Raw genomic sequence first — 26,463 nt, 5'->3', positions numbered from 1 at the left:
CTCAGAAGGTGCCATTCCACTACCTTAAAATAAAACTGACTCAGCCTGGACATTAAAAGTGGAGAATGAGCTTAGCAAAACTCCTAAACACAACCATCATGGCAACAAATACTGCTTAGTGGAGTAGTGAGCTACCTACGTGTTCTGACTCGCTGCATTGACCAAACCTCTCCAAAAATCCCCCAGAGTGCTGTCACAGTCACTTGCTCCAATTTGTATTCAGAACATACAAAGGTGACAACTTAAAGCTTTATTGTAGTTTGCAATTATATAAACAAGTGCTGCCATTCAGTCAATGTCCATCTCTGGAAGCTTCTTCTCCGTGGCCGTGGGGGCGGTAGCAGCAGCGCTCTGCTCGGTGGCCTGGGACCCGCCGTTGGCTTCGCCCTGGCCTTCTACTGGTCCGTTGGGTTCAGGGGGTTTCTGCTCCTCCTTCGGGAGCTCAACTTTGGGTTTGGGTTTTGTGACTATAGGATTACAAATACTTGTCAGTTCCTAGAAAAGAGAAATAGTCCACTGTTAGAAACAGTTTTATCTACCAACAGTTGTACTTTAGCTCTTGACACCACCAGATGGACACTCCAGTTGAGGGCTGATGTCCCCCTCTACACGTTCAAGAGATTAACACCCACTCACTGTCCTTCTATTACAGATTCCTCACCTCAGAGTTCGCCTCTGAGCCCCAACAACTAGACCAAGAAACAGAAAGATTGGTGGAAATACAGTGAATTACGTAGAAAAACTTACTTTAGTTTTAGCTTGTATGTCTTTCGCTTTTATCACCGGGTCCAAAGTAAGACTTCTCTTGTTTTGAAGATTAAGTTTATTGTTCATCCACTCCATAGCTTCATTCGCGCTCTTCTCCACTTTCGCCACATCTGCTTCATCGAGATGGTCGTACTGCTCATCCTGAAACAGCCAGAGGAGTAGTAGTGGTGCAAAGAGTTGTTTTGAACATTTACATCACATGATTGCTTCTTCAAACTTTTAGCTTCAATACACTAGAAAGACCCTTAAGCCAAAAGGCTGCTCTACTAGCAGGGCAAGCAAGCTGGTCACCCACAGCTCTAACCAGGGAACTCAAGTTCAACTGCTGCTGGTGTTTTCCCTCCGTGAGGAAACCAACACCCAATTAGAGACTTTTTCAAGCCAACACCCACTTCTGAAAACATGGTAAAAATGAGGCTTCAGAAGCCAGCCAGGAGGTCACATCAGCTTTTTGTTTGAAGGAGCTTACTTAAAATCTGGGAAAGACTGACACTACTGCCTTGTATTTGCCAGAAGTAGGGAAATACCTTTGCTTTGAAGGCATGGACAGTTTTCATGTACTGTTGAATTTGCTTCCCCAAGTCCTCAAATGCTTTTGGTCTTTCCTCCGATTCTTGAAATCTTGCCTGAATAGGTTGACCCAGCGTCTGAAACAAAGCACCACAGATCTCAAACCCTGCAGCATCCCCACGCGGTCCTGCAAGACCTGCGGGAACACACCGATGTTTCCAAACTCCTTGGAACCTCCACTCTGTCTCCTGCTTACAGGAGAGGCCACATCTCCTTCAACCCCAAGCTGTCACAGCTGTTGAGATCTGCTCCTCAGACATATTAAGCAGTTTGTCACCAGCGCCCATGGCTGAAGCACTAGGCCCAAGGCAGCTCCCCACTTCAACAGGGAGATTGGATAAGTTACAGTGGGAATGCAAGAACCACTTACCTTCAATTCCGCCAATTTATCAATGTAAATTTGTTTGGGTTGGTCTTCACCGTCCTCATAAAGCCAATTCTCTGTGTCCTCCAGCTTCAGTGTGAAACTATTTCGATCCTGAAGCAAGCCACATGAAACAGGGAGGTGAGATAATGCTGTTAGATGGCAGATGGTATGAACTGACACCTGGAACCTCCCTGGGAGGGCTATGTTTACAGGTTGTAGAGAACTCTGTCTGAAACCCCTTATCTTGCTTCAGTGAAAAATAAGAAATAGAATATTCTTCAGGATGGCTTCATGGTAGAGGCCAGGCCTAAGGAAGAACCACCTGGCACCCAGTTTAGATCAATACCGTCACAAAGCAAGCCTGAGAACAGAGTGATCTTCAGCAAAGGCAAGATCCAGCTCACTTGACTCATCCCAATTTTAGCTCTGAGGGGGGTATTGAGGCTCTGCAGCCACCTTGCTGGCAAGGCTCCCATTATGACCAGTTGAGCTCCAGCCAAGAGCTTGGAGTGATCCAGCTGACTCCCATAGTTCATCTAACTTGGAACCCTGTTAGTCACACCCCAAGCTCCTCTAGTACATCAGGGAAAGCCAACTGATAACACCAAGAGGTTTTTGGGCAACCTGTTCGGATACAGAGGCTCACATGAGGTCAGACTAATCCCAACTATTATGTTCCTTCATTATTTTTTTTTAATCTTAAACTATTTCAAAGTAGTGACAAATAGCCAAAATAGAACAGGTCGCCCCAGAATGACTGCACAAGCGCTCTGGTCTGTCTCAGCCTGAACACACATGCTCTGATCTCTCAATTGCCACAACTGTTTCGGCAACGAACACACCACACATCCCGGGTACCACCTGCCTGTCCCCGGGCCACGTTCAGGTGGCTGTCTTCACAGCCAGAAAGGTAAAAAAGCTGTTTCTCCAAAGGTAAAGTCTGAAAAGATGGTGCAAGTGAACACAGTATGTGATACAGGCCCAAGGTCAGTAAAGCACAACTGTTCACAGCAACACGGGACAGGAGAAGACAATCAAGCCAGCAATACTTACATCCTCACTAACAAATTTCTCATAAACACCGCAGAGTTTGTCTCTCATATCATACACATACTCCTCCACCGCGTTCTTGGCATCGTTCCTCTCCTTCTCCAGCTTATCCTGCATTATCATTTTACCCTGTGAACAAGTTGTCAGATTAGTTGGCTAAAAACCTAGGTTTTTTAACATCTATCGCCAGGATACCTTCTTAGCAGAGGGTTAAGTTTGACTAAAGACTTTGAAATCCTGGGGTTTACAGAATGGTTCTAAACACAACTCATGAATAAAATCGATTCTCATTGTGGTGGGACACCCAATACAGCATGGAACAATCCTGCTTCGGCCGAGGAACCTTCACCCTGCGAGCAGCAGCCGTCAAGTACCTTGTAACTGCAGGTGACTGAGTCGTCACCCCGGGCACTACCTTTCCTGCCAAACGCCCCTGCAGCAGGAGTGACAGCAACCACTAAACAGCAAGAATATACTCTGGCTCCATGGGGCGCTGATGTTCCCCTCAGAAAACAGCATGGGTTTTCCTTTTCATCTTTCCTTCATCACCCTTAACTGTTCACCGTCTCTAGTGAACAGCAAAACTTCTGGAGATCAACTAGTGAAAGTTTTAGCTTGGGCAAGTAAGAGTTTACCTCATTCTCTATGAATAAGTTCAGCATATCTTTCCCTATCTGCCACACCAGCTGATTCTCAATGGGTAGGTCCACGGTGGTAGTCTTTACTTTAGCCTTCTTGGCTTGAGGCGGTTGATCCACTTTCTTGTCTTTTGAGTCAGCCTGAGAAGTCTGCGTTAAACAAACATATTCAAAGTCAAATACTCAAGGGACTGGTGAGGCAAGGCTTACAACAGAAAAGCTACTGCTGAGTTCATGCACCTCAGTGTGAGAACTGTCACTCTGACACTTCAGCTGCTACGGCCAGAGATAATGAACACAGCCTCTGACCTTTTCCAGGCACATTCATGGGGGTGACGGTGCTCATAGTACACTTTTCTAGTCTTTGAGTTACTGACCACTAAATGATTATTTCTTCCATGAACAGGAGAGTTCACCCATTTTACCTGTACTAGGTCACAGTTATCCATGCCACGGATCGAGTTCTAAAGCTCTAAAGCTCTAAGCACAATACAGACTACCAAAATCTTCAAGTAAAAGCGTAGCTTCCAGAGCTACAACAGAGGCAGCAGACACGCTCACACACAACATTCTCATGAATCTTCCAGCAGTAACCTGTAAGAAAACAGAAGTCTCAAGTGTTCGTGTTACCTCCATTTCTTCAGACTCTGCCTTATTTTCAGGTTGGGCCTGCTGTTGTTCTTCAGTCTTCTGTTGCTCTTCCTGGTCTACTTGCATCTTCTGAAATCCACAGAGACCCAAACATTAAAGAGTGCACACACAGACCACTGCTTCAGCTCTTTGGTTCATCACCTCACTTACATCTAATGCTCCTTAGGCAAAAGGAAGAGAATGAAAACTGAAGTAGAGCCTCATGCCGTAAATCATAAGCTTCTAGTCTTTACTTAGGCAACCCTAGCATGACTAAGAAATTCATCTATACCTCACAGTCCTGTCTTCAAGAGATCTGTCACTCATGTAACATCCTTCAAGCAGTACTTAATCACATCTTCACATTTCAGTTGCTGGACACATCTACTAAATCCTTACACAAGTCTCGGAACCTTCCCAGAACCTGGCCCATTGTGCTTCATCAGTTCTCTAAGTAGCCATGAGCAGTGAAGTCTATTACCTCTTCCTCTTTTGCATGCTGATCTGTTTCCATAGGCTCTTCATTCTCATCAGACTTATGAACCTCCACTAAAGATGCACTTGAAACACTGAAGATACCATGGATATTTACTCTAACTTTGACCTTCACTTTTGAACTGGATCCATCTGTTTGAGGAGTGACCTTCTGAACCAAGAAGTGAGCTAAACAATCCCGGAGAGAAAAAACAGACCATTTGATTAACTTCATTGCTGAACGTCACGTAAAACCTGACTGTTTCTGACAAGAGATCACAGATACACCCAGAGGATATCAAATCCTACTCCAGCCAAACAGTTTTCACTCAGCAACGCCAGGATACCTGGCTATTAGAAGCTCTCTACAGCATGCTGCAAGAGCTGGCATTACTTGTGTCAGAGCAAGAGACTGCACAGTTCTAGGTACGTCCCCTTCAGGTTTGCTCCGCCATTAGGATGCTCTTCATTCTGCCTATTTGTCCATAAACATCATGCTACTCCACTCATTGTACTGTAAACCCGTGACTTTGGAAACCCGTCCCTACAGCCTGTGTAGTAGGTTGTACTTTCCAGGCTACATCAGACAGACAGAAGTCCTGGAGGACGTACAGGACTATTACTAAAGCTTAAAGCTACAGAACGATCTTAACCTATAGCAGGATCTGGGTAAGGCAGCTCCTTGGGAGAACTGTAGTATGCCTCAAGAGTGAAGGGTTCCTTCCTGTAGAAGGTGAGGACCTTGGAAAAGGGAGCAGCATGGTTCTTGGGAAAGACCTCACAGTCACTGGAAGAGAAAACAGAGCGCTTGGTCAGTATGTGGGATGATGCATCTGATACAGTTATCAAAACTTTTCCAGATACTCTTATCTCTTAAGGAAAAGCTTCTTTAAGAAGCAGCAAAAGCATCTCCCGACCTTTTAGGTTAAACTAAAACCAGTAGCCGTGTAGGGAATGCTGAACTGCCACCCATCCTTGGTTTTGATTTCTACTACCATTAACTTCAGAAAAAGCATCAAAGCTTGATTTGCTCAGCGGGCATTGTTTTGAAAAAAAGTGTTATTTACTCCAGTTGTCATCTGTTACTTTTAAGCTCTACACAATTATGCAAGAAGATTGAACATGGGGGGTGGGTGGGCGGGGTGTTTACCTTAACCCTTCCTCCGCTGGTGAATTCCATCGTAAAGAAATAGGATAAGGTATCAAATCTGTGATGGAAAATTCTCTCACTTTGAAAGCCGGGGATAAAATAGCACACTGCAAGAGCACAAGAGCCACGTTACAAACACTGAACCTTCAGGTGAACAGTAATTTAATTCAGTAGTAGCTACGCACACTGCTTAATATGTAGATTTGCTCTAAGTTAAAGACGACTAATACTGATGGACTTGCAGGAATAAGCTCATGGGTACCCTTCCTTTTCAGGAAGCTGTCACCACCTGTTCACTCTGAAGCAGGAGCTACACAGGTTTTAATTAGAGCCACCACGTTCTGCTTGATAGGCTTAGGCTACCAAATTGGGTTTAGTGCCAACCCAAGAAATCAGAAAACCTCAATTAAAGCCACCTTTTAGAGTGACACAGTACCAGAACATGAAGCTCTCTAAGCAGATGCCAATAGCTAGATCGTACCACAGACAGAACAGAGCTGTGAGCACGCGTTCAGCGTTTGAAGACAGAACCGAGGTGACTAGAGCAAAACTAAGGTGCACGCAGGAGATGGCACCACTAGTAACTACAGAGTATTTACTACTGTTTAGGTCATTCAACAGCGACCGACTCCAGCTCAGGACACAGATTTCCATCAGCAAGAACCTAAGCTTTCATTTCCACCCACACTATTAAGCAATTGCCATATGACAAGTTTATCAATAGCACTGTTTAAAAAAAAAAAGTTTCCCCTGTTTAACCCAGGCCCTCAAAGGAGCCTGGAGGAGAAAATCTCATCATAGGAGCTGTATGAGACTCCCAGCTTCCAGGTCCAGCAGAAGCAGAGTACGTTTCACCTCCACAAGCTACACTGATCCACTGATTTGGCTTAGACAAGCAGCACAAAAGAATCCCTTAAAGCTGCTATTCTCATTCTTCCAAGGGCTTTCCTGGAGCTTATTCAAATCCACCCTAAGATACACACAAAGAAGTATCTTCCATGTTACCCACAGACTCTGGCTCAAATATTTACGGACTGCAATGAAAATACCCACAGCTAAAACAAACAGCGCTTTTTACCTGCAGCGCACAACCACGTGCAACAGCCTCGTCCGCATTCAAAGTTGTACTGACTTCTTTGCCAAAAAATTTACTGATCTTCTCTTTTACAGCAGGGATTCTTGTCGTGCCACCAACTATCTCTACTGCATAAATATCCTCCTTCTTTAACTCTAGAAAGGAATCAGACATCAGTTTTTACAGATTGTTTCTGTTTTACATGAATACGCTGATGTCATAAACTAGAAGTTTTACTAGACCAACCATTATTTTAAGCTTGTTCTCCAAGTTTCAAAGCAGTAAGAATTTCAGATCTTAGCTTGTGTGAAAAAGTTTTTAAAGCTTGTCACTGTCAAGCAAGAAATTGTTGGCTGGGCTACACCCATCTGTCCAGGCTCTGGCAGCGCCCGCAGGCAGCCTGCGTGACGGATGGGACACGGAACACGCACACTTACTGGCCTGCTCCAGCACGCTGCGAAGCGGTGGTTCTACTCGCGCAAGGAGTCCATCACACATCTCTAAAAATTTGCTTCTGTGGGAAGAAGCCATAAATAAAGCTAGAACATACCAGAAGCAAGTTAATGCTGCAAATATGACAGGATGCCAAAGTGGAAAGAATGCCGGTTTAACTACCTGCTGCAGGGTTTTCTCTCCCTCCCCATCACAGCTTCTACACACTCAGTTTATTCTCCAAACTGGATTCTAGTCATCTAGTCACACCTGCAACATCCACAGCCCTCCCTCCTAACTCAAGGCCACCGACCAGTCTCTAATTATGACCGTTCTGAGTAGCATGAACGTTGTTCTTGCATTTCCCAGCTCCCTCCAGCCCTAAGAAACAGTACTTTATACCTCTTGACTGAAACAACTGGAGTGAAGGGCACGCTAAAGCTCACCTTTGTATAAACATTACCTGTTCATTGTTCCAGAGACATCGATGTCGTTCATGAAGCACTCTATGTTCATCGGGAGATCGGAGGCATTAGCGCTCATCAATTTTTTCAGTTTCTCACATTCCTGGTACAGCCTCAACAACGCACGAATCTTTGACTTTATGTCTAGTTTGTATTTCTTTCCGAATTCTTCGCAAAAGTATTCAACTAACATCTCATCAAACTTCCTGCCTCCCAGTGTTGTATCAAATGATGTAGCAAGGACCTTAAAAAAATGGAACTCTTCAGTAATGGTACAATTTGTCATTACTTCAGTGAAACCAACTAGCAGTTAATGTCAAAGCACTTCTTTGTTTCAAATACAGCCCAACTTTAAATCAAAGCAAGTATCACACCATTACTACAGAGGAGGAATTATACTGGTGTAACCACAACAGAAAGAATCCAGCACAGTTCACTTTCGTTCTGCCCTTACCACCACCAGGAGTTCCTTTTTGATGAGCCTCATCTAAAAGCCTCCCCTATCCCAAACAGTAAAGCTGTGTCCCATACTCATCTTTCACACACCAGACATTGCCAGCAACAACTAGGCTATTCTCTTCTGTTTCAGGGCAATTTAAGTAGCGATTGCAGCACTAATAGCTGGTAGTTTATGTGGGTTGAAACTGCAGGTAGTTGTACACATCCCAAGAGATGCCTTTTTTTAAGGCCTACCAAGTGTAAACCACGATTATCTGATGAATTCTGGCAGCTACACAAACATTAGACCTCTTTGTGAACAGTAAGTCTCACAAGAACTGCAGTGCACATGTACAGCAGCCACAAGCTCCAGGAGAAAACAAATCCATCTGCTACCCCAAGTGCTATAGAGCAGCCTCAGGCACCCAGCCCTTCTGTAACAAGGGGACAACTTTCAAAAGGCATCTGGGAAGACAGGGAAAGGCTTAGCAGCCCAATCTGTTGTAACTTGTCCTGCAAGCAGACCAGAGTTTCCAAACTCTGCTCCGCCACTGTCAGTTTGAATCATATCCCAGTTTAATATTTGATGCCTCGTAAGGGTGGAACATGCTTACACCAAGCTAAAAATAAAACATGAAGAGAATAAGTGTTACTAGCTCTTGCAGATAGGTGCTCATGTTTGATGAAGGAATTATCTGCAAAGAACATCTGTAGCCCATCGATCTCAGCTGATTCTACTCTTCAGACCTATTGTGAACTTAATTTTCTTAGGGCTAGGAATCAGTGAAGTATCACGTTGTTCTCAATACTCTTTCAGGCTAGGTTTGTTCTCTACACTGTTTTACCTGCCCTGCTGTCCAGCCCTCCGTTCCACACTCAGAAGCATCCCTTCAACACTTCCACAGTTTCAAAGACAAATCCAAGAGAAGCACAAGGTAGGTTATTCTTCCTCACAAGAGGAAACAGAACTACAAAACTGATGTTTTCAGAACCCTTGCTTTCTCTTCATTTCACTACCCCATGCTTTAAAATTTGTGTTTTTCTGTAGCTGATTAAGAGAAAGTTATTGGAACTGCAGAAGTCCAGATTATAATTGTAAAAAAGCCAACTAATAAATGTTAGTATTTGCTGGAAAACAGTAATGCTTTGGCAATGTACACTTCCAAGTACACTGTAACTTGCTTAGCTTCCATTCACAGCTCAAAAGTAATCAAGCATGTTTTTACTTTTTTTTTTTTTTTTTACACGAGCACCACTGAGTGTTAAAAACTACGGTCACTTACACCATTCTAGGAATTGCTGTTTTAATGCTAGATCTGACTGAACTAGAGTATTGTTTGAAAGCAGCATCCAGTCAGATATGATCAAAACCTGGATTATTTATGCCAGGTTTTTTTACTCTTTGCTGAAGTCTGCCGATTAAGGCGTGCTCGTTTCCTGCACGCAGCACTGAAAGCTCCCGCGTTCCATGCCCTACTTTTAGCTCCAGACCAAGTGCAATTTTAGGACTACGACTCGAGCTGTCTGGATGTGCTTATGTAACAACAGGCCACGTATGTACCGATGAATATTTCTACTGTCATTCAAACGGGCACATAACAGACTGTTTACTTTCAGTTTTCCTTTGTTGAATGCACAGACAGAAACTTGATACGCAGAATGCCCCATATCCACAAAAACAACGTTCCGTGGCTTCTCTTCCAAGGCAGGCAGGTCTTGCTTATAGATCCCGTACGCAAGGGCAACTGCACAGAAACAGGAGTCAGAGAGGACAGTCAGTTTTGTAATTCCTTAAGAAATACGTGGTATGTCAGTAAACATCAGCAGCTCATCTCACTGTCCAAGCTACAGAAATCAATCTCTCATTAAACAGAGCGCCCAAGGCTAAAGGAACATGGAAGAACATTGAACAGTATTGGCCCCTCCTAGGAGCTGCATTAAAACAGATATTCAAGAAATATCTTTACGCCCCTCTAAAAGCAATGAAAAAACACACCAGAGCTTAAGAACCTTTATGATCAACTTATCTACCTGAAGTTTACAAAGCCAACAGTAATTCCAGAGGGCATGGATCAGCGACAGATTAAAAGCCCTTTTACCCAACAGAACTACAGTACTGAGAGAGGGAGAGAACAGAAGGTATTACCTGCAGTGGTTTCATTTATTAGTCTCAGACAGTTGAGCCCAGCAATCTGTGTAGCATCCATCACAGATCTCCTTTCTGCATCTGTGTAGAAAGAAGGAACCTGCAAGAAGGTCAGAGAGCCGATATGAACATTGAGGAGAGCTGACTAGCAAACAGCTACAAGTGTGTACAGAGTCAGGATGCAGTGCAGCTGAGTTAGGCTTCAAATCTACTCTCCATTTCAGTTGCAACAGAGAAAAAGCAAAGAAAACATCACATGAAGACAGAGTTGCTTTTTGTGCTTTTTCCACCTGACAAGCCACTCATTTTAGCAAAGAACCAGAAACAGGTATCAAATACCGTTTGTGTTGCTAATTAGCAACAATTTAAGACATTTTACCATTAATGAAGTAAGCCTCACTGAAGAGGTGTGAGTAAGATTGTTTTACACAGAAAAAAATAAATACCCGACTATTCAAGTTCAATGGGCAATTTAATGCTGCAGTGATTTCAGTTTATGATACCAACCACATATGCAAGACTTATTTACTATCACATACTTACAGAAACAACACAGTCAACTACAGGCTTCTTAAGCGCATTCTCAGCAGTCTCTTTTAATTTGGTAAGAAGCATTCCTGTCACCTGCTCAATAGTAAAGTTTCTTTCTTCTTCCATATACATGGCCTTCAAATAAAAATCGTGTACACACACATTACACTACAGTAAAAACCACACACCACAGGCATAAGGAACACCCGAAAGAAACAGCCCTCGCTAAAAACAAGTGTAACACAGCTCTAGACAACCCTCTGACAGCCCAGCTTGTGCACAGCAGCGGCAAGAAGATGATGCATAAACCCTGGAAAGCATGTTGAAGAACTGACAGGCACAGAGCTGCTTTGGACTCAGATATTCATTGTGGGGTTTTTTAAATCCCAATCACTAGACAACGCCTAGGATGCCCTCCTCCCTACTGTTTTGGAGTAAGTTAATTAGTTATTGCTAAAATCCAAATCAGAAGTTCAGCCATTTTAAAAAGGACAACATTTTTACCATTTCACCTGAAGTACTAAGCTGACGTCCTACACCCTTGCAGTACCTGGACGGCAGCTAAATAAGTACACTGGTCAAGCAGCTTGTCTTCCCAATTCACCACGAAGTGAAGGAAAAAAAGCCTGCTAAAACAATTTGTGTGGGACTAGCTTTGCCAAGCAGAGAATTGTGTAACTAAGACCAGTCTCACCTAACACCTGCAGAGACCATCTGCATTATTCGCCTTTTATTCCCCACTTAAGACTCCCCATTCACAAGAGAACAGAAGCTGCAGCAAGCAGATGCAAAATAAAGAGAGATAAAAGGAAACTTTATCAGTTTCCTCCTCTGGCTCTTTTTCGAATATGCCAGACTTACCTTGATGCCAGTGGAGCCTGTTGGCAGCTGGACAAGTTCATACGCAAGGCTTGCTTTTTCAGCTTGAACAAAGGGATCTGAGAATGCACGACCATGAAATCTTTTAAAACTTTGTACTGTATTCTTTGCATTTGAAATAACCTAGAGGAAAAGAAACCTTTAATACAACATGTCAGGGGAACATCTGAATTTCAAACAGAAGACAGAGGTTTGTTCTCATGCTGCTCTCGCCAGAATATTTTTGTCGTTTGTGTCTTAATAGTATCAGGGCAGTTGCTAGAAGTAACTACAGAAAGTAACCTACAGAATTTGAGATTTAAAATACAATGCATGCCAGAAAAATGGGCCAAGATTCTACCAAAAATTGATTAAAATAGCACCCAATTATTCACAGTGTACGTGTAGGACACCAAAAGTGTTAGCAAAGCGTTTGCCCCATTTACCTGTTTCCTACCACCCTACCTTCCTACTGTGCTGCAGGCAGCCCTTTCACAAACATGACAAGCACACCCATGTAAACTCCAGCTGGGGCTCATCACATGCATGTGACAGTCAACACACAGATACTCTCACAGAACAGCTCAAGGACCTGGTCATGAAGCTTTAAGACGTCAGGAGGGCCCCAAGAGGATACTGTCAACTCAACTGAACCAACAAAAGTAGATTCTTTTATTAACAGCAGAGATCAGTGCAAACGGAGCAGAAGTGGAAAATCATTATAGATTGTTCTCACATAGTGCAAGGAAAACTGGTTGAACTCTTTCACTGGCATTAGAGCAAGTCACGTGCTGAAAACCCCGCAGGAACTGACGAAGCAGACAAGCAGTGTATGGACCACGTACCGTTTACCTGCGATCCAGCTTCAGTCAAGTGTCTGCTTCCTAAGTGACCTGGGTTTTAATGTCTGTACGTTTAGTTTCTGCAGGACATACCTCATCTCTACTGGATCACTGTATCAATGAATCTCTTTAAGCTAAGCAGACACTCAATTCCAGAAATAACATCTGTTTTTAGTTCTAGTACAGTTCTTCTGTTCTTGAATAACATGGTTGTGTCCAGTCATTTTTGTATTCTAGATAATGAATCTTCACACATCTCTAGGCATTTTAGGCTAAGAAAAACCAAGTATTTGAATAGTCACTTCCTGTAGAGGACTTCAAAAAAAATATCATGTTTTATAGGGGTTTCACAGCAACACAAGATACGATACTGCAGGACCCAAATGTCACGAGCAGGACAAGTCAGCTTAAGTTCTTCTCAGTCCTTAAATAATATTTACCTACCTACACCAACAGAAACTCAAAAGTATGAGCAAGAACATCTAACACAGATATTTAGGTTGTAATTCAACCACAAAGAGTCAAGAATGCTATATATATTTATACTCCATTATGTCCCCTCTCTGCCAAAAATATACACTTAATGGGATTTTATAGTCACATACTTAAAAGCTACCATAGTGCACACAAACTGGATCAAGCTAAGGGAGGACGAAACACCACTGATTAGCTTGAGAGCTGACATTTCCAACCTAAAAAAACCAAAACTTGTATTTACCAGAATTTCTTAAGAGGGAAGGATTTTTTCTTTTACATTTCACTCCATACAACTATCGACCCTGGGACTTCTGCCCCAGATGGCAGAGCAGCATTACGTGCTGAACAGCTGAATGAAGCTCAACTGTTCGGTGCAGTTATGGACACACCAGGACATCAGCTCAGAGGCACTTGCAGTCTTCAATGGTGGAAAATAGGTTCTGCTAATCTGAGTCCTGCCTCCTGAAGTTGCTTCTACCCAAACGGTGCGCTCACCTGGCTTTTAGCTGCAGCGCCGATCGAGCGATTCTTGGGTCCAAAGGCTATACATGATCTACAAGAAGAGAGATTTCCAGTTAGTAAGCAGTTGGCAGAACCACGCTGCATCTTTAACTGTTGATAATGTTGTTTAGAATTTTAAACAGTATTTGGTCCATTAAGTTGGTCACTCACTGCAATATATGCGTGGAATGTTCTGTGAACTTGGGAAAGAAAAAAGCACTCCGAGTTCTGTTAAAACAGCAACGCTCCTCACTGCCGAGAAGCACCAAACTTGCTCATGTTACTCCAAGTTTCACAGCTAAGTCCTAATTGGGTAGCCACCCTCTATCTCAATAATTACCCAAATATACAAGCCACTGGAAGATAACTTCTTTGCTAATAATACAGGAAACATACAATTGTTCAGAAGAAATACAGGAGGTCAACCAAATATTAAGAAAATCATTCCTACACGTCTGTACCAAACACTAACTAAGCTTTCCAGTTGTAAAGCAAACCCTTCAAGAGCAGAAAGGAAAAACCAGCAGAGAAGGATCGGTGTTTGAGTTTCAGCTGTACTCACTGAAATAATGTAGATGGCAGAAAAGAAAAAAACCTAAATCACACTTTACTCCAAACTACTTTGTGACAGCTTGCAGTTCTGAAAGACAGAATTAAAACCCCCTCCTTTTTGGACAAATTCCTAGTCCTGTTAAGCCTCTTCATTAAATAAACTGCAAAAAGCCCTAACGAAATTAAATCCAGCCCTCTAATCCAAGTTCCTCATACCATTAAGGTAAACTTACTGGGGAAAAAAAAAAATTGTTATTAGTCAAGCAGATCTTTACTATTCACACAACAAACTAACAGCACAATTAAGCTGCTCTCTCTGCAGCAGGTCAAGAATCTGCTTTGCAGTGGGGTTATGCCATAGGGCTGCCACAAGAAACAAATCTCAGCTCAGCCAGAGGTTTAGAATTGGCCTTCCAAACAGAAACTGTCAAAACCAGAACTGGAGACTAGAGTGATACAATTGCATTGGGTTTATTTCTTCCAGTTTACGAATAACAAAGGAAACCAGGCCCACCCTGAAGCACATGTTGCAACAGAATTAACATTTCCAAATGAATCTGTTATTACTTGACATGACTGTTCAAGGGGCTAGTTAACGAAGAGAGGAAGTTCTGTGCTATGCAGACCCTAGGGCCCACACTAAGGGAACAGGAGCTGCAGAACATACAGCTAAAAACCTAGCGAGCCCTGAGCAAGAAGATAATTATTAATTTACTCTGGTCTCCAGAAAGGAATAAGACATGAATATGAATCATTGCTTTTCTCATGGACAAAAAGAAAAAAAATAAAAACCAATCTAGCGACTTCACTGCTAAATCCACAAGCCATCAGCCCCCACTGACCACAACTCCACTAACTTGTATCACAGAACTCTTTAAACCTGCCAGACTAAAACTTCAAGGTAGAAGTCTCTGTCTCTTCTGTCACAGCAGAAGGCTATAGCACAGTAACCAAAAATACAGGCTTCCATGTTATCTGCTGGGAATAAAAAAGTGCACACATTCTTTCCAAACCTGCTTGCCCCCTGCTTGGCTTCGCAAGCAGGCAAGCTTCTCCAAGGGGCTGCTGCTGGATGGACGGGATGGTTCTGGTCAGCTCCACTCCTTCCCCGTCTGCCCATCCCAGCCCTTCTCCCATGTTAGCCCTGGCTGAGCCCTGGGGAGCCACACAGGGACCCCGCACAGAGGGAAGGTCAACTGGGAAGAGGGAGGGAAGGAAGAATTTTCAGCCAGTCTCATTCCCCAAATCAGTCCACCACAGGAACCAGGGTTAACTCCTTAAATACAGACTATGCTATTACACAATTCCCTGGAAGTTGAATAACGAACTATAGCATTTTAAGCAGAAACACAGTCACAGTGAAGATCATCAGAGGTCTAATGAAGCACTTCAAGCAGAGCTTTCAACTTCCTTAACACACCCGCAGGCACTACTTCACCCTTACCCTCCCACCCACTTTCACTGCCTTGGAAGACATCCCCTGTCCCCCAACGGCACATTTCCTCTCCACTGAAAATCAGCATCAGCTTCGTAACATCACTTAAAACTATTTCATCCATTAATTCAAGTCCCTTCGTCCTTATGGAGATAAAGAAACTATCTTACATTCCCCCCCCCCCCTCCCCATTTTTTACTCGCTTTCCCTCTAGCACCTCTCCATTTTAAGAGCATCTTCAAAAAACAAACATGTTTTGCACTGCTTTTGAACTCTCAAATTTTACAGGGTTCTGGAAGAATCCAGGTGCAGAGCTAAAAGCAGATTCAGTGAGAATGTCATCTGTGCCACTGAACTAAGCACAATGTATTCAGCAGGGTCTGCTTTACTAATACAAACAACTACAGTAACACATATCTGCTAATCCTGCCCCAAACTTGTACATCCTAGAAAACAGTGTTTAACCCTGACCGTGAGCCTGTTCCGGAGGAAACCCGTCACAACGCCTCGCACGACTCCCCCCAGAGCTCACTGTAAGGGAACACTAAGCACTGGCGTTGTGAACCAGGCCTTCTGTTTCCAAGACAGACACTTAAAGCCTTTAAGAATTTCTCTTAATAGATGTGTTTGTTTGCAGAATGGTTTTCTGCATTCCCTCAGAACAGTACTCTGGGACCAAGTCCTGTTAAAAACCCTACCATTTTCATTATGCTATTTTTTCCCCATTTCACTTCAGCCTTTTCTAACTGATTTCCTGAAAGACGCAGTGTGTCAGATACTTTATCTAGCTCATCTCCTTCCATGAGGGAGATTCATGTTCATCTCTCAAAATATATAAGCAGAACTTCAATACCTTGAGGGCCAGATACCTAGGGCTATTAAAGACTGCTTTTAAATTCTTTCACTAAAGATTTTCCTAGTACATCTAAACCTTTAAACTTCCATATTATTCAGAATACTTAAGACTAGTCCTTACTCTAGCCCATATACCAAATTAAAAGTTTCCTTCTCCGTTTATTCACTGCTTAGAAACAGTAACGGGCAAGCAGAGCTGAGGTGCTGTCTAATGAGAAGCAAGGTCATTTTATGCCTCTGGTCTTTTTAAAGAGATGTGAGGGATCCAAAAAAACCCAACCCCAACAAACCTCAGACAACGCAACTGTCTCACCAAGACACCTATTTACTTTAGTATCTGCTTAAAATAAAGCTGTAGTACAGCATATCGAAAGCTGTAGAAACACTTTTAAGGCAGCTTTTGAAACAGTTCCCCTCCAGGTCTGATGCACTGGGAGTTCCTTTTCCACCTTTATTTTGCAATTCATTCTAAGAAGAGCTTTATCCCAGTCCTGCCGCTCCTTCTTAGCAAGTCTCTCATTAAAAACAGGCAATGCACACTTCTTGAGAGATGTGCTGGGAGGCCTATTTATATAACCAGAGTTAGAATACACCGTACACCTCTGCCTCAAGACCAGCAAACTGCACTGTTAGTCAGTCCCCCTTCCCAGAATGTAGATGTCGGACACTGTCCTGTCTATTCACATTCCACCTCCCCATCCCAGTAACCTGTCAATCTGGTGGCTAATTTCAAGCGAGAGTTGTTCTTTTTTTAAAAACCCAATACTCAAAACAAGCGTACATTTTTTGAAAACCCTTGCTGAACAAAGACATACCCGGACTGAAGGGAACGCTGCTAAGAAGCTTTTCTAAGCTTTGACCCAAAGGGAGGACAAGGAGCTCACACAGAGCTAAGCCCAGCTCAGTGTTCACCTCCACGGTCCGGCCGCGCCGGGGGAAAACGGGGCTTGAACTGCAGGAGAACAAGCAGGTACGGCTGCCCAGAGGGGCTGGGGCTGCCCCCTCTCTGGCAGTGCTCAAGGCCAGGGTGGATGGGGCTGGGAGCAACCTGGTCTGGTGGAAGGTGTCCTTGCCTATGGCAGGGCGGTGGGACTGGATGATCTTCAAGGTCCTTTCCAGTCCAAACCAGACTATGATTCTATGCTATCAGGTATGTCAAACCACGACATACGACTTCAGAGGAAATTAAGCTTTGTTACTCCCAGCTATCAAAGATACAGTGACTTTTTCTCATATTCACAGACCCCATCCTCTGAACCACAACACATCCCTGCCTCGGGGAGGACAAACTGGCCGTGCTACACAAAGAGGAAAGGAGCACAGAGGGGCACCCCAACACCTCTCCGCCTCTGCCGCATGACATCGTTTCTTTCTTCAAGCCCGTAGTTACTAAACCCCTCCGTTCTCCCGCCAACACCGCGGCGAAGCCTCCTCGGCCCCGGCCTAAGCTCCCCTCTCCGGCAGCGCCCCGCCACGCCGGGGCAGGACCGGGCCCAGCGGGAGGAGGAGGAGGCGGCCGCCGGCCCCAGCCCCGCTGCCCAGCCCCGGCGGCGGGAAGGCGGCCCTGCCCTCCCCTCCCCTTACCCCAAGCCCCTCACTCACGGCGTGCTGCGGTCGCTGTACTCGTTAGCGATCGTCTCGATACCGCCGGCGCGGGCCACGGCCACATAGCAGCTCTGGAAACCCAAATCGATGCCCACCACCGACATGGCTGCGACGGGGGGAAGGGGCTGAGGCGCCTGAGGAGCAGCGGCTCGGCCCGTTTAAATGCGCGGCGGCGGCGGGCGCTGCCTCCTCGGGGCGGGGGGACTTCTCGAAAGATCCCGTCGGGCCGCGGCCGGGCCGAGCGCTGAGGGGAAAGGGGGGGGGGGGGGGGGGGCGGGAAGCTCTCGCGAGACTGCCGCCGGGCGCTGCCGCGCAGGCGCGGGAGCGCACACGCCGGGAGGGCGGGGCCGATGGTAGCCACGCCCCCTCGCCCGCTGGAGGAGCCGTCAAAAAAGTTGGTTTTTTTTGACCAGGCTTGTGAGAATTAGAGAAAAATGCGATAAAGCCAGAGCCTGGCGGTGCTGCGAGGGGCCTGGTGGTGTCATTTGCGTTTGGGCGTGAGGCTGTACGACGGCAGTCGTGGCGTTCAGGGCAAACGGGCCATTTTAGTTATTTTTATACGTTTTATATAAATATATATATTTTTTTATATATTTATGCTATGATGCGTGTATATATATATTTATATGATGATGTGTGTGTATATATATATTTATATTGTGATGTAATTACCTGGTTACAACAGGCGGGGCTTGAAGGAAAACGGCATGCCGTGCAATTTAAAAAAATAAATCACAATTTCTGGAAGCGCACCCAGAAAATGACATAAATACCTCCTGATCAATTATATTTGCCGTTAGGACATTGCCATCATGTGTCCTGTCAGTTCCAGGGCACCACACTGGTGATTCTGCCTTGACGCTCCCAAAATTGCAAGGAAATTGCTTTCGTTTTTTTCTATTTTAACAACCTTGAGTAATAAAAGAATAATAGAAGCCTCGATGGTGTTTCACAGCTAGCTGAGGGCTGTGTCGGCAGCATCTGTATGTCGTTCGTCTTTACGCATCTGCCAGCTTTTACAGGTCACTGTCAGCTGCTGTTTTTTCCTCAACCTCCTCTGCCACACCAGGCAGGAGGGGCAGGAATGAAACCACCACCTGTAAAGCACACGTGCACCCACACAGAAGTATTTATTCCTCGTTAAACCTTTCTCCATGTGGGAATTCTCAGGCAAAACAGGGGAGACCTCCATGGTTCAAACATGCTTGGGGCGAGTGGTCCAGTAGTGGGTCTGACTGTTTCTGAATTGCAGAAGAAAACCCCAGGCTGGGTTCAGAGAGTTTGAGCACGGGGTTAAAAGGCAGTTTGGTTCCACCTGTGCTGCCAATAACATTTAGCCTGCGGTTGCTTTATATCCAGTAGGATTTGCAGCACAGTTGCCCTCTAATCAACACATAAAATGTTAATATGAGTCTGTCAGATTCAGGGCTTGGGCCACTGTCGCTGCAGTGTTTGTGCACCTACGTTGTGTTTGGCCACCGAGCGCTTTGTGAGTGCGCTGAGGAAAAGTCCCTTTTAGGGATCAGGAGTCCCTTTTTTAAAGAGAAACAAAAAATCCCTAAAAGTGCCAGCATGTTCCATAGTCCCAGTGGTGGTGGGATCGGGTTGGGGGTGGACGAGGCGATGGACCGACTGCTCTGCTGGGACCCCGCAGCGGTGCCGCTCCTCCCGGCAGCAAGGGGGTAAGGGAGAGCTCTGCTGAGGGGAGCGTTTTGGAAAGAAAGTGCAAGGGATTGGCTGATTCTTCCTGACACAAGTGTAATTCTGATACTTATCTATTCATGGATTTTGTGAAACTCAATGTTTGGGAATGCTTTTAATTCTGAGATAAAACGTGCCTAAAATATGGCAATGCAGTGTGTTATAAAACGTATGTTTCCAGATTCCCAGCCCTATAATTACATCCCTGCTCCTTGTTTTAATGAAACACATGAGAGAAATCCAATCTTGGAAGCAGGAAGGGCTCTGAGCGGCCCCAGCCCCACGCGTTTGCCATTCCTGGCAGCGCGCTGAGCGCCGCCGCTCTGGCAGCTGCCGGTGGGCCGGGAATTGCATCACGGTGCTAATGACAGAATCATAATGAAGCGTTTGACCTCGGGTGTCCTTCAGCGTAGAGCGAGATGCCGAGGACCGAAACCAGCCCGCTGCTTCGCAGGGAGAATGTTGTACAGCAGGGACCCGCGGCACAACGGACAGCGTGAAAGAACCTCGCCCGGGTTCCTCTTCTTTAATTTTGTTCATTTTCATTTTCAAAAGGAGCCACCCTGCCAGCGCAGGGGCCGGGGCGCGAGGGCCTGGGGTCAGCAGGGAGCTGTGCCGCCGTGTCTGGAGCCCCAGAGCCCGGCCGGGCTCCCACCAGCCGCCCACCGCTGACCCTGGGCTGGGACACGGGCCTGGGACCTTGCCGGGGATGCTGCCCCTGGGGATGGGAGGGAGAGGGGAGAGAGGGGCTCCACCAGCCCAAACAGATGGTTCTGGTCACCACATACAACCCCTTCGGCTGGGGGAAAAATAAATAAATCAACTCAAAACCTGAGATGTTGTGATGTAGTTGTCTGAAGCGGGACAGATTCCACAATTCTCCTCACTCTCCTCTGTTTTGTGAATGTTTTTTCTTGTAAAAAGTGAGACTTCGTGAAAAGACTGTAATAAATATTTCTAAGAAATAGTTAGGATTTGGGGACAGCTGAAAGACACATAGCTTATCCTGAACTCTTGTAATATACATTCTTTAATAAAGCTTTATCATTTCTTCCCTGGTGAAGGGTGATTTGCAGTAGAGAGAGGTGACTGTAAAATGAAACAGCAAAGTACCAGTTGGGGTAACTCAGCTTGCTGGGTTTTACCACGAAGGCATGAGAAGTAGCTGATTCCATATACACTTTTTGAATTCTGTATATGCTTTTTGATATTTTTTTCCCCTCCTATAACTTCTGATGAATCCTGCTTGAATCCAGACTGGCTGGACCCTTTTGCCACAGATTTTGCACTTTCAGTACGTTACAAAAGCAGTTATTGCTGAGGACACTGAGAATCCTACAGAAAACGGTGCACATCGCCCAGTACCAAGGCATTTGTCCTTAATTTGGTGAATGTCCCTTTCCTGGGGTGTCAGCACAGTGAAGTATCTTCCCACCTTGAGCCTGAAAGGAGCCGTGCACGGGGATGGTTTTGGGGACGGTGCTGTCAGGCAGCTCGACCATGGGCTGGGCGCCTTTCTCAGCCCCGTGCCCTGCAGCCTGGGGAGCGCTGTGGGCAGCGGCCGCTCTTCTGCTCCTGTAGGGTTCACCTTCCCCAGGGGGGATCAAGGTTGTGTGTTTAACCAGCTGTAGGCAGCTGCCAAGCTTTGCACTTGGAAAGGAATTGCAATAACAGAAGCATCTTTGTCTTATCTGAATCCAATTTCCAATATAGATGTGCCCACTGAGATCAGAGCTTGGTCAACATTTCTAGCCTCCTGTGTGCCAGTGGTCTTTCCAGGTGGGAGTTCAGAATAAACCAGTGTTTGTTGTCTGCTAAATTTGTAACAGCCTGAAACAATCGCTATTAGGGAGTGACAATTACCCTCAGAGGAGCGATCTAAAGACAAATGATACTCAAAAGGTAAGTTAATTTCTTTATAGCTTATGTTTGAGCGGAAAATAAACTGGGAGGTGAAGCCTGCCTGTGCCAATGTGGTGGGTGAAATGCAGTGAAAAGGAAGGAGAAGATGTGAAAAGTGAGAAGGGAAAAAAAGGAGAAACAAAGAGTAGGATTAAGAAATGTCTGGAATAACAGGCAGCCTGAGCTGAAAGCATATTCTTCAACTGCATTTCTGTCCATTCCCCAGCACGAGGGTAAGGCACTAAAGAAAGAACAGACACAAGCTCAGTGACCTTTTCTACCCTCCGTGGTATGGGTCTGACACCCCCCACCCACGGTCCCGGAGCGTTCACAGACGTACCTGTGACCTGGTGCCCGGGAGGACACGGAGGCGCGTGCCCATCCTGCTGCAGCCCAGCCAAGCACCCCCTTGACTCCGCTGGTCCCTCGCCTGGCGAACACACAGCAACCCTTCGATTCCACACAGAGGCAGAAAACTTTGCTGCGATTCTCTGCGGATGCCTAGGAAGCATGCCCAGAGGTTTGTTTCAAATCACTTCAAAGCTGGGGTTTGTTTCGTGGTGTCCCATAGATGTGAAAACCACTGAAATCGTGTTGTTAAAGCCTTTCTGTGTTAAACTGCCCATAAGCTTTGGACACCGAGCTGTTACCGGCCTGAAACTGCCAAGAACTCATGAATTTTAAGTTTAGCTTTTAATTCATAGAGATATTTATTATATTATGTTTTAGAACTCTTGTCATGGCACCTAATTATTCCAAAAGACCTGGACCATGAAAATCAAGAATAAATAAACCTGACATGCTGGAAATTATGGGGAGAAATCTGCACGTTTGTCATTGCTTTCACAAGCTTTCTAGCACATTTTCAAATTGGGTTTCCAGCACTGATACATTTGCATTAACGGAGGTACATGGCTAGAAGAAATGTCTCAGTATGTTAAGAATTATCAAGGCAAAATCCAACTGTGAGGTTGCACAGCACCTTGCCGCATTAATCTAAGGAAGTAATTTAATTTCTTACATCAAGGCAGACTTTGTCTTCTTCTGAGCAAGTAACTTGTCTTTTTCTTATGCACTTAACTACATAATCTGTGATTCCTTATCAGACATAAATATTCCTTATTTGAACATACTGCGTTTGTCATTTGGAATGTAGTGTGTGTGTTACTACTGTCAGTAAAGTGATAAATATCTGAATACTTTTGGTTCTCTTTTCTTATCACGATAATCAGTCATTTTATTTTAAATTAAGGAGAAAAACCTAGAAGAAGAATCATCAAAAAAGGGCTGTTAAAGATACAGCTCGCCTCTTTTAAAATAGATGGCAACTATTCTAAGAACAAAACGTCTGGGAAATCCTTAGGCTTTTGAAGATCACGTAAACAAAGGAGTGAAAGCATTAACGTTTCATGACCGCATCACAGGCACGAGACTTTCAGAATTCAGTCAACTACTGCTATATGTAAGAAAACACAAGTCAGAGAATGTAATAAAAACATAATGATAACATGTGGCCTAAAACTCCTGGCTGCTTTTTAAAGAGGGAATAATTTGCTGTTGATATACTGGATGCTATTTCACTGCGCTGAGCGGCCAAGGGGTGCTCTGTAGCGTAGCAGAATCCTCAAAACCCACGGGCATGAAAAAACGGGGAAAAGACCGATGCCTCTCTGATCATTTGTGTGCTGTGGGTGATGAGGTCTGTTCCTCGAAGCGTCCTCACTGTGCTTTCATTCCGTGGTTTACTTGATCTGAGCCTTAGTCAGTCCTGATCTCAGCCTGCAGCCTCCAGACCTTCCCCGAACGTACTCCTCTTGGGGAGATCCCCAGGTAAGTCCTTGCCCGGTGGATGAAGCAGCCGCCTTTTGCTGTTGCTGTGTTGGATGTAGGATCTCAGTGGAAGTGCTCACACCCCGCCAACCTGCCCCTACGGCGTGCTCCCCGCCCCCGTGCACTCCGTGTACGCCCCGTGTCTTGGTCTCTGTTTACAGTGACATGTCTTGCAATTCATTAATGTGGCCAAACACGAAAATGAATACGGGCTTAAAGTAAGTCCTGGCTGGTGTCTGTCACCGGCTATTCTTTGGGCTGCTATAAATAGTCACTGCGTGTCATCTAACGTATGGTTCATAGCGCTATTCTGGGATAGTCAAAGAGATGTGGGCTTTGCAGTTGCCTCAGCTGAGGGTATCTGGAGTATCATGTTGCCCCGAACTCCGATACGAATCATACCACATATAACACAGTTCTCAGAAAATCCTACCTCCCTGGGCTACAAAAGGTTACTCAGGCGCCGTGCTCACCAATTCAGTTATCTCAAGAGTCTGCAGTGAAACAAATGATGAAAAGATCAATTTCCCTCTTATTTTGGTTTCCATAGTTTTCCATCAAACTTGGAAGATCATTAGGTTTCACGTGTTTACAAACTAAGCCATCGCAGCTACTGAAGTACCAAAGCTGGGTAACTGCCCACCAAACAAAGTTGCCAACCAACGGATAATTTCCCAAAGAAACATAACAAAAGCAAATAGAAAAAAGGAGGAAAAGCAGATACAAGAAAAACAATATTGGAAAGTGACGGGCACTATAGGAACCAACGTCGAAGTCTGAAGACTGTACAAATGTTTCCTGACACAATTATTTGCTCCTGGATGTTGTGTCTTACTCATACATCACAGTTGTGTAATTAAGGCTAGTTCATCGTTTTGCACATACTGCCTAGCGCTGGAAAATAGTGCCTCGGGGCAGCCTGCCTGCATGAAAGGGTTTTAGACACGTGAGATACTTCTCAGTGTGTGGGTCCACGAAATGCAGCAGTAAAATGTGAGAGGCTTTATTTGGACAGGTTGTACGTACTGTGTCAGCTTCCCCACCGAATTCTGGAGGCACTGAACTGAGCTGCAAGTCCAGCAGATAGAATTTTTAACGTACTGACAAAGTAAGGATGGTGTCGTATGATTTCAAAATGCGAAATGGTGGAGATGTTAAAGAAAAAAGATTATAAATGCTACATGCAAGTGTACATCCCTTCACAGAACGCAAGGCTTTAGGAGAGAAATTTTAAACTTGTAATTAAGTTTTTTGATGTAACATAAAATTAGGAGGCATTGTCAATGAAAAACTGTGTAATCCCAATGACTGGAGTTGTAAGACTGGAATGAAATTCAATGGTACAAAGATTATGTCACACACACATGAACTAAGAGGAAAAAGAAAATCCGTCAGAAACTGGAAGCACATCAGTAGGAAATAATGGCAGAGGAGAATGACCTGCATCTAACCTGGCTGGTCAGAGGATGGCTGTGGGTGGAAAGCATTGTGCAAACGTGAAGAAGAAAGTATCTTAACATGCATGAGGTATCTCCAGCTGCGACAGGAAGGTGTTAGTGCCATTTGTATGTGGAATAACACCATGCTGAATTCTTGTCACGCACATTCAAAAGCACTGAGGAGAGCCCTAGAAGGGATACTGAGGGTCAGGGGAACGGCCAGTCAGCCTTACAGGTGGAGATTGCCTTCGTGCGAGTGGAATGGATACAAGAGGGGATCCAGTCACTGCCTGAAAACACAGCGGGGATGGGCACAAGTACTCAAACTACAGAATGGCCAACACGAACAAATGGACAAACTGATCACCAATAACTTACTTCAGAAATCAGGGGGACCCTGGAGCAATCGGAGCAACCAAGCTTTGGAAAGGCTGCTAAAGAGAGCTGGGAGGAAAGCAGGCAGCTTTAAAGATGAGTTAGCGCGAGTGTAGAGATGGGATGGATTCTGTGAAGTGGTTCCCACGAGAACTGGAAGCAGCGTCAGTACCCAGTGGATACCCTGGAACTCTACAATCCCAAAGCATAGAAGCCCTAAAAGACTGAGGATTGAGGCTACAATTGCTCCTCGTCACGCCCTTCCCCAGGGCGCCTGCACTCGTGCTGGCTACAGATCCAGGAGGTCGGGCCCGTCAGCCCATCTTGGAGGGACGAAGGGCTGTGGCTGGGCACCAGACAGGAGCTCAGCCCCCATTTTCTCCATCCAGACTGGCCACAAACCTCCTAAAAGTTCCAGTGCTTGGTGTGATGTGCCCACACGTTGGTGTGGGTGACAGCCTTCCCCTCTCGTCCCGCTAGGTTCGGACTGTCAGCGGTGTCCCAGCTGCACCGGCCGTCAGCCTTGACCCTCCGCCTGCCGCTGGGGCTCCTTGTACGCTGCAGTCTGCTGGCTGGCTGCCCAGGCAAGAAAAACGTCTCAATTTGTTCTAAATCAGTTTAAACCATTCCAGTGACGTACTTAATGATGTAAGCTTCCACAAACCGCACACCCAAGTGACGTCCCCGCTACGTCGGCATGCTTCACGCTCCAGCGGGAGGCATTTGGGATCTGTTGACACACATGATGCTTCGTCTTCGCTGAAATGTGAGCTGAGGATCTAAAAACAGGGCAGAGTTTTCTAGGCTGCAGCGGGAACAGTCACCCCGCAGGCATTCACGAGGGTACAGTCAGAACACCACCACACTCCCGTAGCAATGCTATCCCCCCAGAAAAGGGGTGTTCGCCTCAACTTCACAGACCATAAATTAAGTCCCTTTAAGTGCATTCTAATAATAAAGCCTAGTTTTCAGTTTTTATTTCGGTGGGCTGATCATCCATACACAGTACAGATTTGTGGGGTGCGTTATCCCTTGCAATGTATTTTTACAACAGCTGACCTAACGAAGACTCGTCTGATCTGAGGCTCAGGAAGCTTCTTCCTTCCTCTGAATGTCAAGTAAATGTTCAAACTGGCATTTCTGTCTTTTTTCTTTGAGCTTTCTCTACTATCCTCTAATTGTCTGTTTATATGGTGGATACTAAAGGAGTCTGATACTAGGCAAGCTTGGGATTCTAATACATAGAGCCAAGGGCTGCTCTTAGTTACTGATATAAATATTGACTATCTGCACTGATTTTACGAGAAGAGACCTACATCCATATTAGTATTAAATTTATGTATATTATAGAAATATAA

The 26,463-nt window shown here is 45.1% G+C and overlaps 1 protein-coding gene across 1 annotated transcript; it reads right to left on the bottom strand.

Annotated features, from left to right (window-relative positions):
• Positions 1–235: 235 nt before the first annotated feature.
• On the bottom strand, positions 236–18,035 carry HSPA4 (heat shock protein family A (Hsp70) member 4). Its single transcript, XM_009960725.2, has 19 exons — positions 17,856–18,035; positions 13,406–13,463; positions 11,595–11,735; positions 10,746–10,868; positions 10,203–10,302; positions 9,668–9,801; positions 7,618–7,862; positions 7,160–7,236; positions 6,726–6,877; positions 5,648–5,754; positions 5,151–5,284; positions 4,505–4,686; positions 4,024–4,113; positions 3,391–3,543; positions 2,759–2,884; positions 1,709–1,816; positions 1,296–1,415; positions 748–909; positions 236–495 (listed from the first exon to the last, which is right to left on the bottom strand). The coding sequence occupies exons 1-19, from the start codon at positions 17,960–17,962 to the stop codon at positions 289–291; spliced, it is 2,526 nt and encodes an 841-aa protein (XP_009959027.2). The 5' UTR covers positions 17,963–18,035; the 3' UTR covers positions 236–288.
• Positions 18,036–26,463: the final 8,428 nt, after the last annotated feature.

The sequence above is a fragment of the Leptosomus discolor genome, chromosome 10 (genome assembly GCF_034619465.1).
Source record: "Leptosomus discolor isolate bLepDis1 chromosome 10, bLepDis1.hap2, whole genome shotgun sequence".
Taxonomy (NCBI): domain Eukaryota; kingdom Metazoa; phylum Chordata; class Aves; order Leptosomiformes; family Leptosomidae; genus Leptosomus; species Leptosomus discolor.
Note: the sequence above shows the minus strand (reverse complement) of the source record. Positions and strands in the feature narration are given on the sequence as shown.

Excerpts from the sequence above, each read along its gene's own strand:
- HSPA4 (XM_009960725.2), bottom strand. The coding sequence starts at position 17,962 with ATGTCGGTGGTGGGCATCGATTTGGGTTTCCAGAGCTGCTATGTGGCC. Across the intron at positions 6,878-7,159 it reads CAGCGTGCTGGAGCAGGCCA|AGTTAAAGAAGGAGGATATT; the intron begins GTAAGTGTGCGT and ends ATTCCTTTCTAG. Across the intron at positions 4,687-5,150 it reads TTACCCAGATCCTGCTATAG|CTCACTTCTTGGTTCAGAAG; the intron begins GTTAAGATCGTT and ends GGGATTGTTTAG.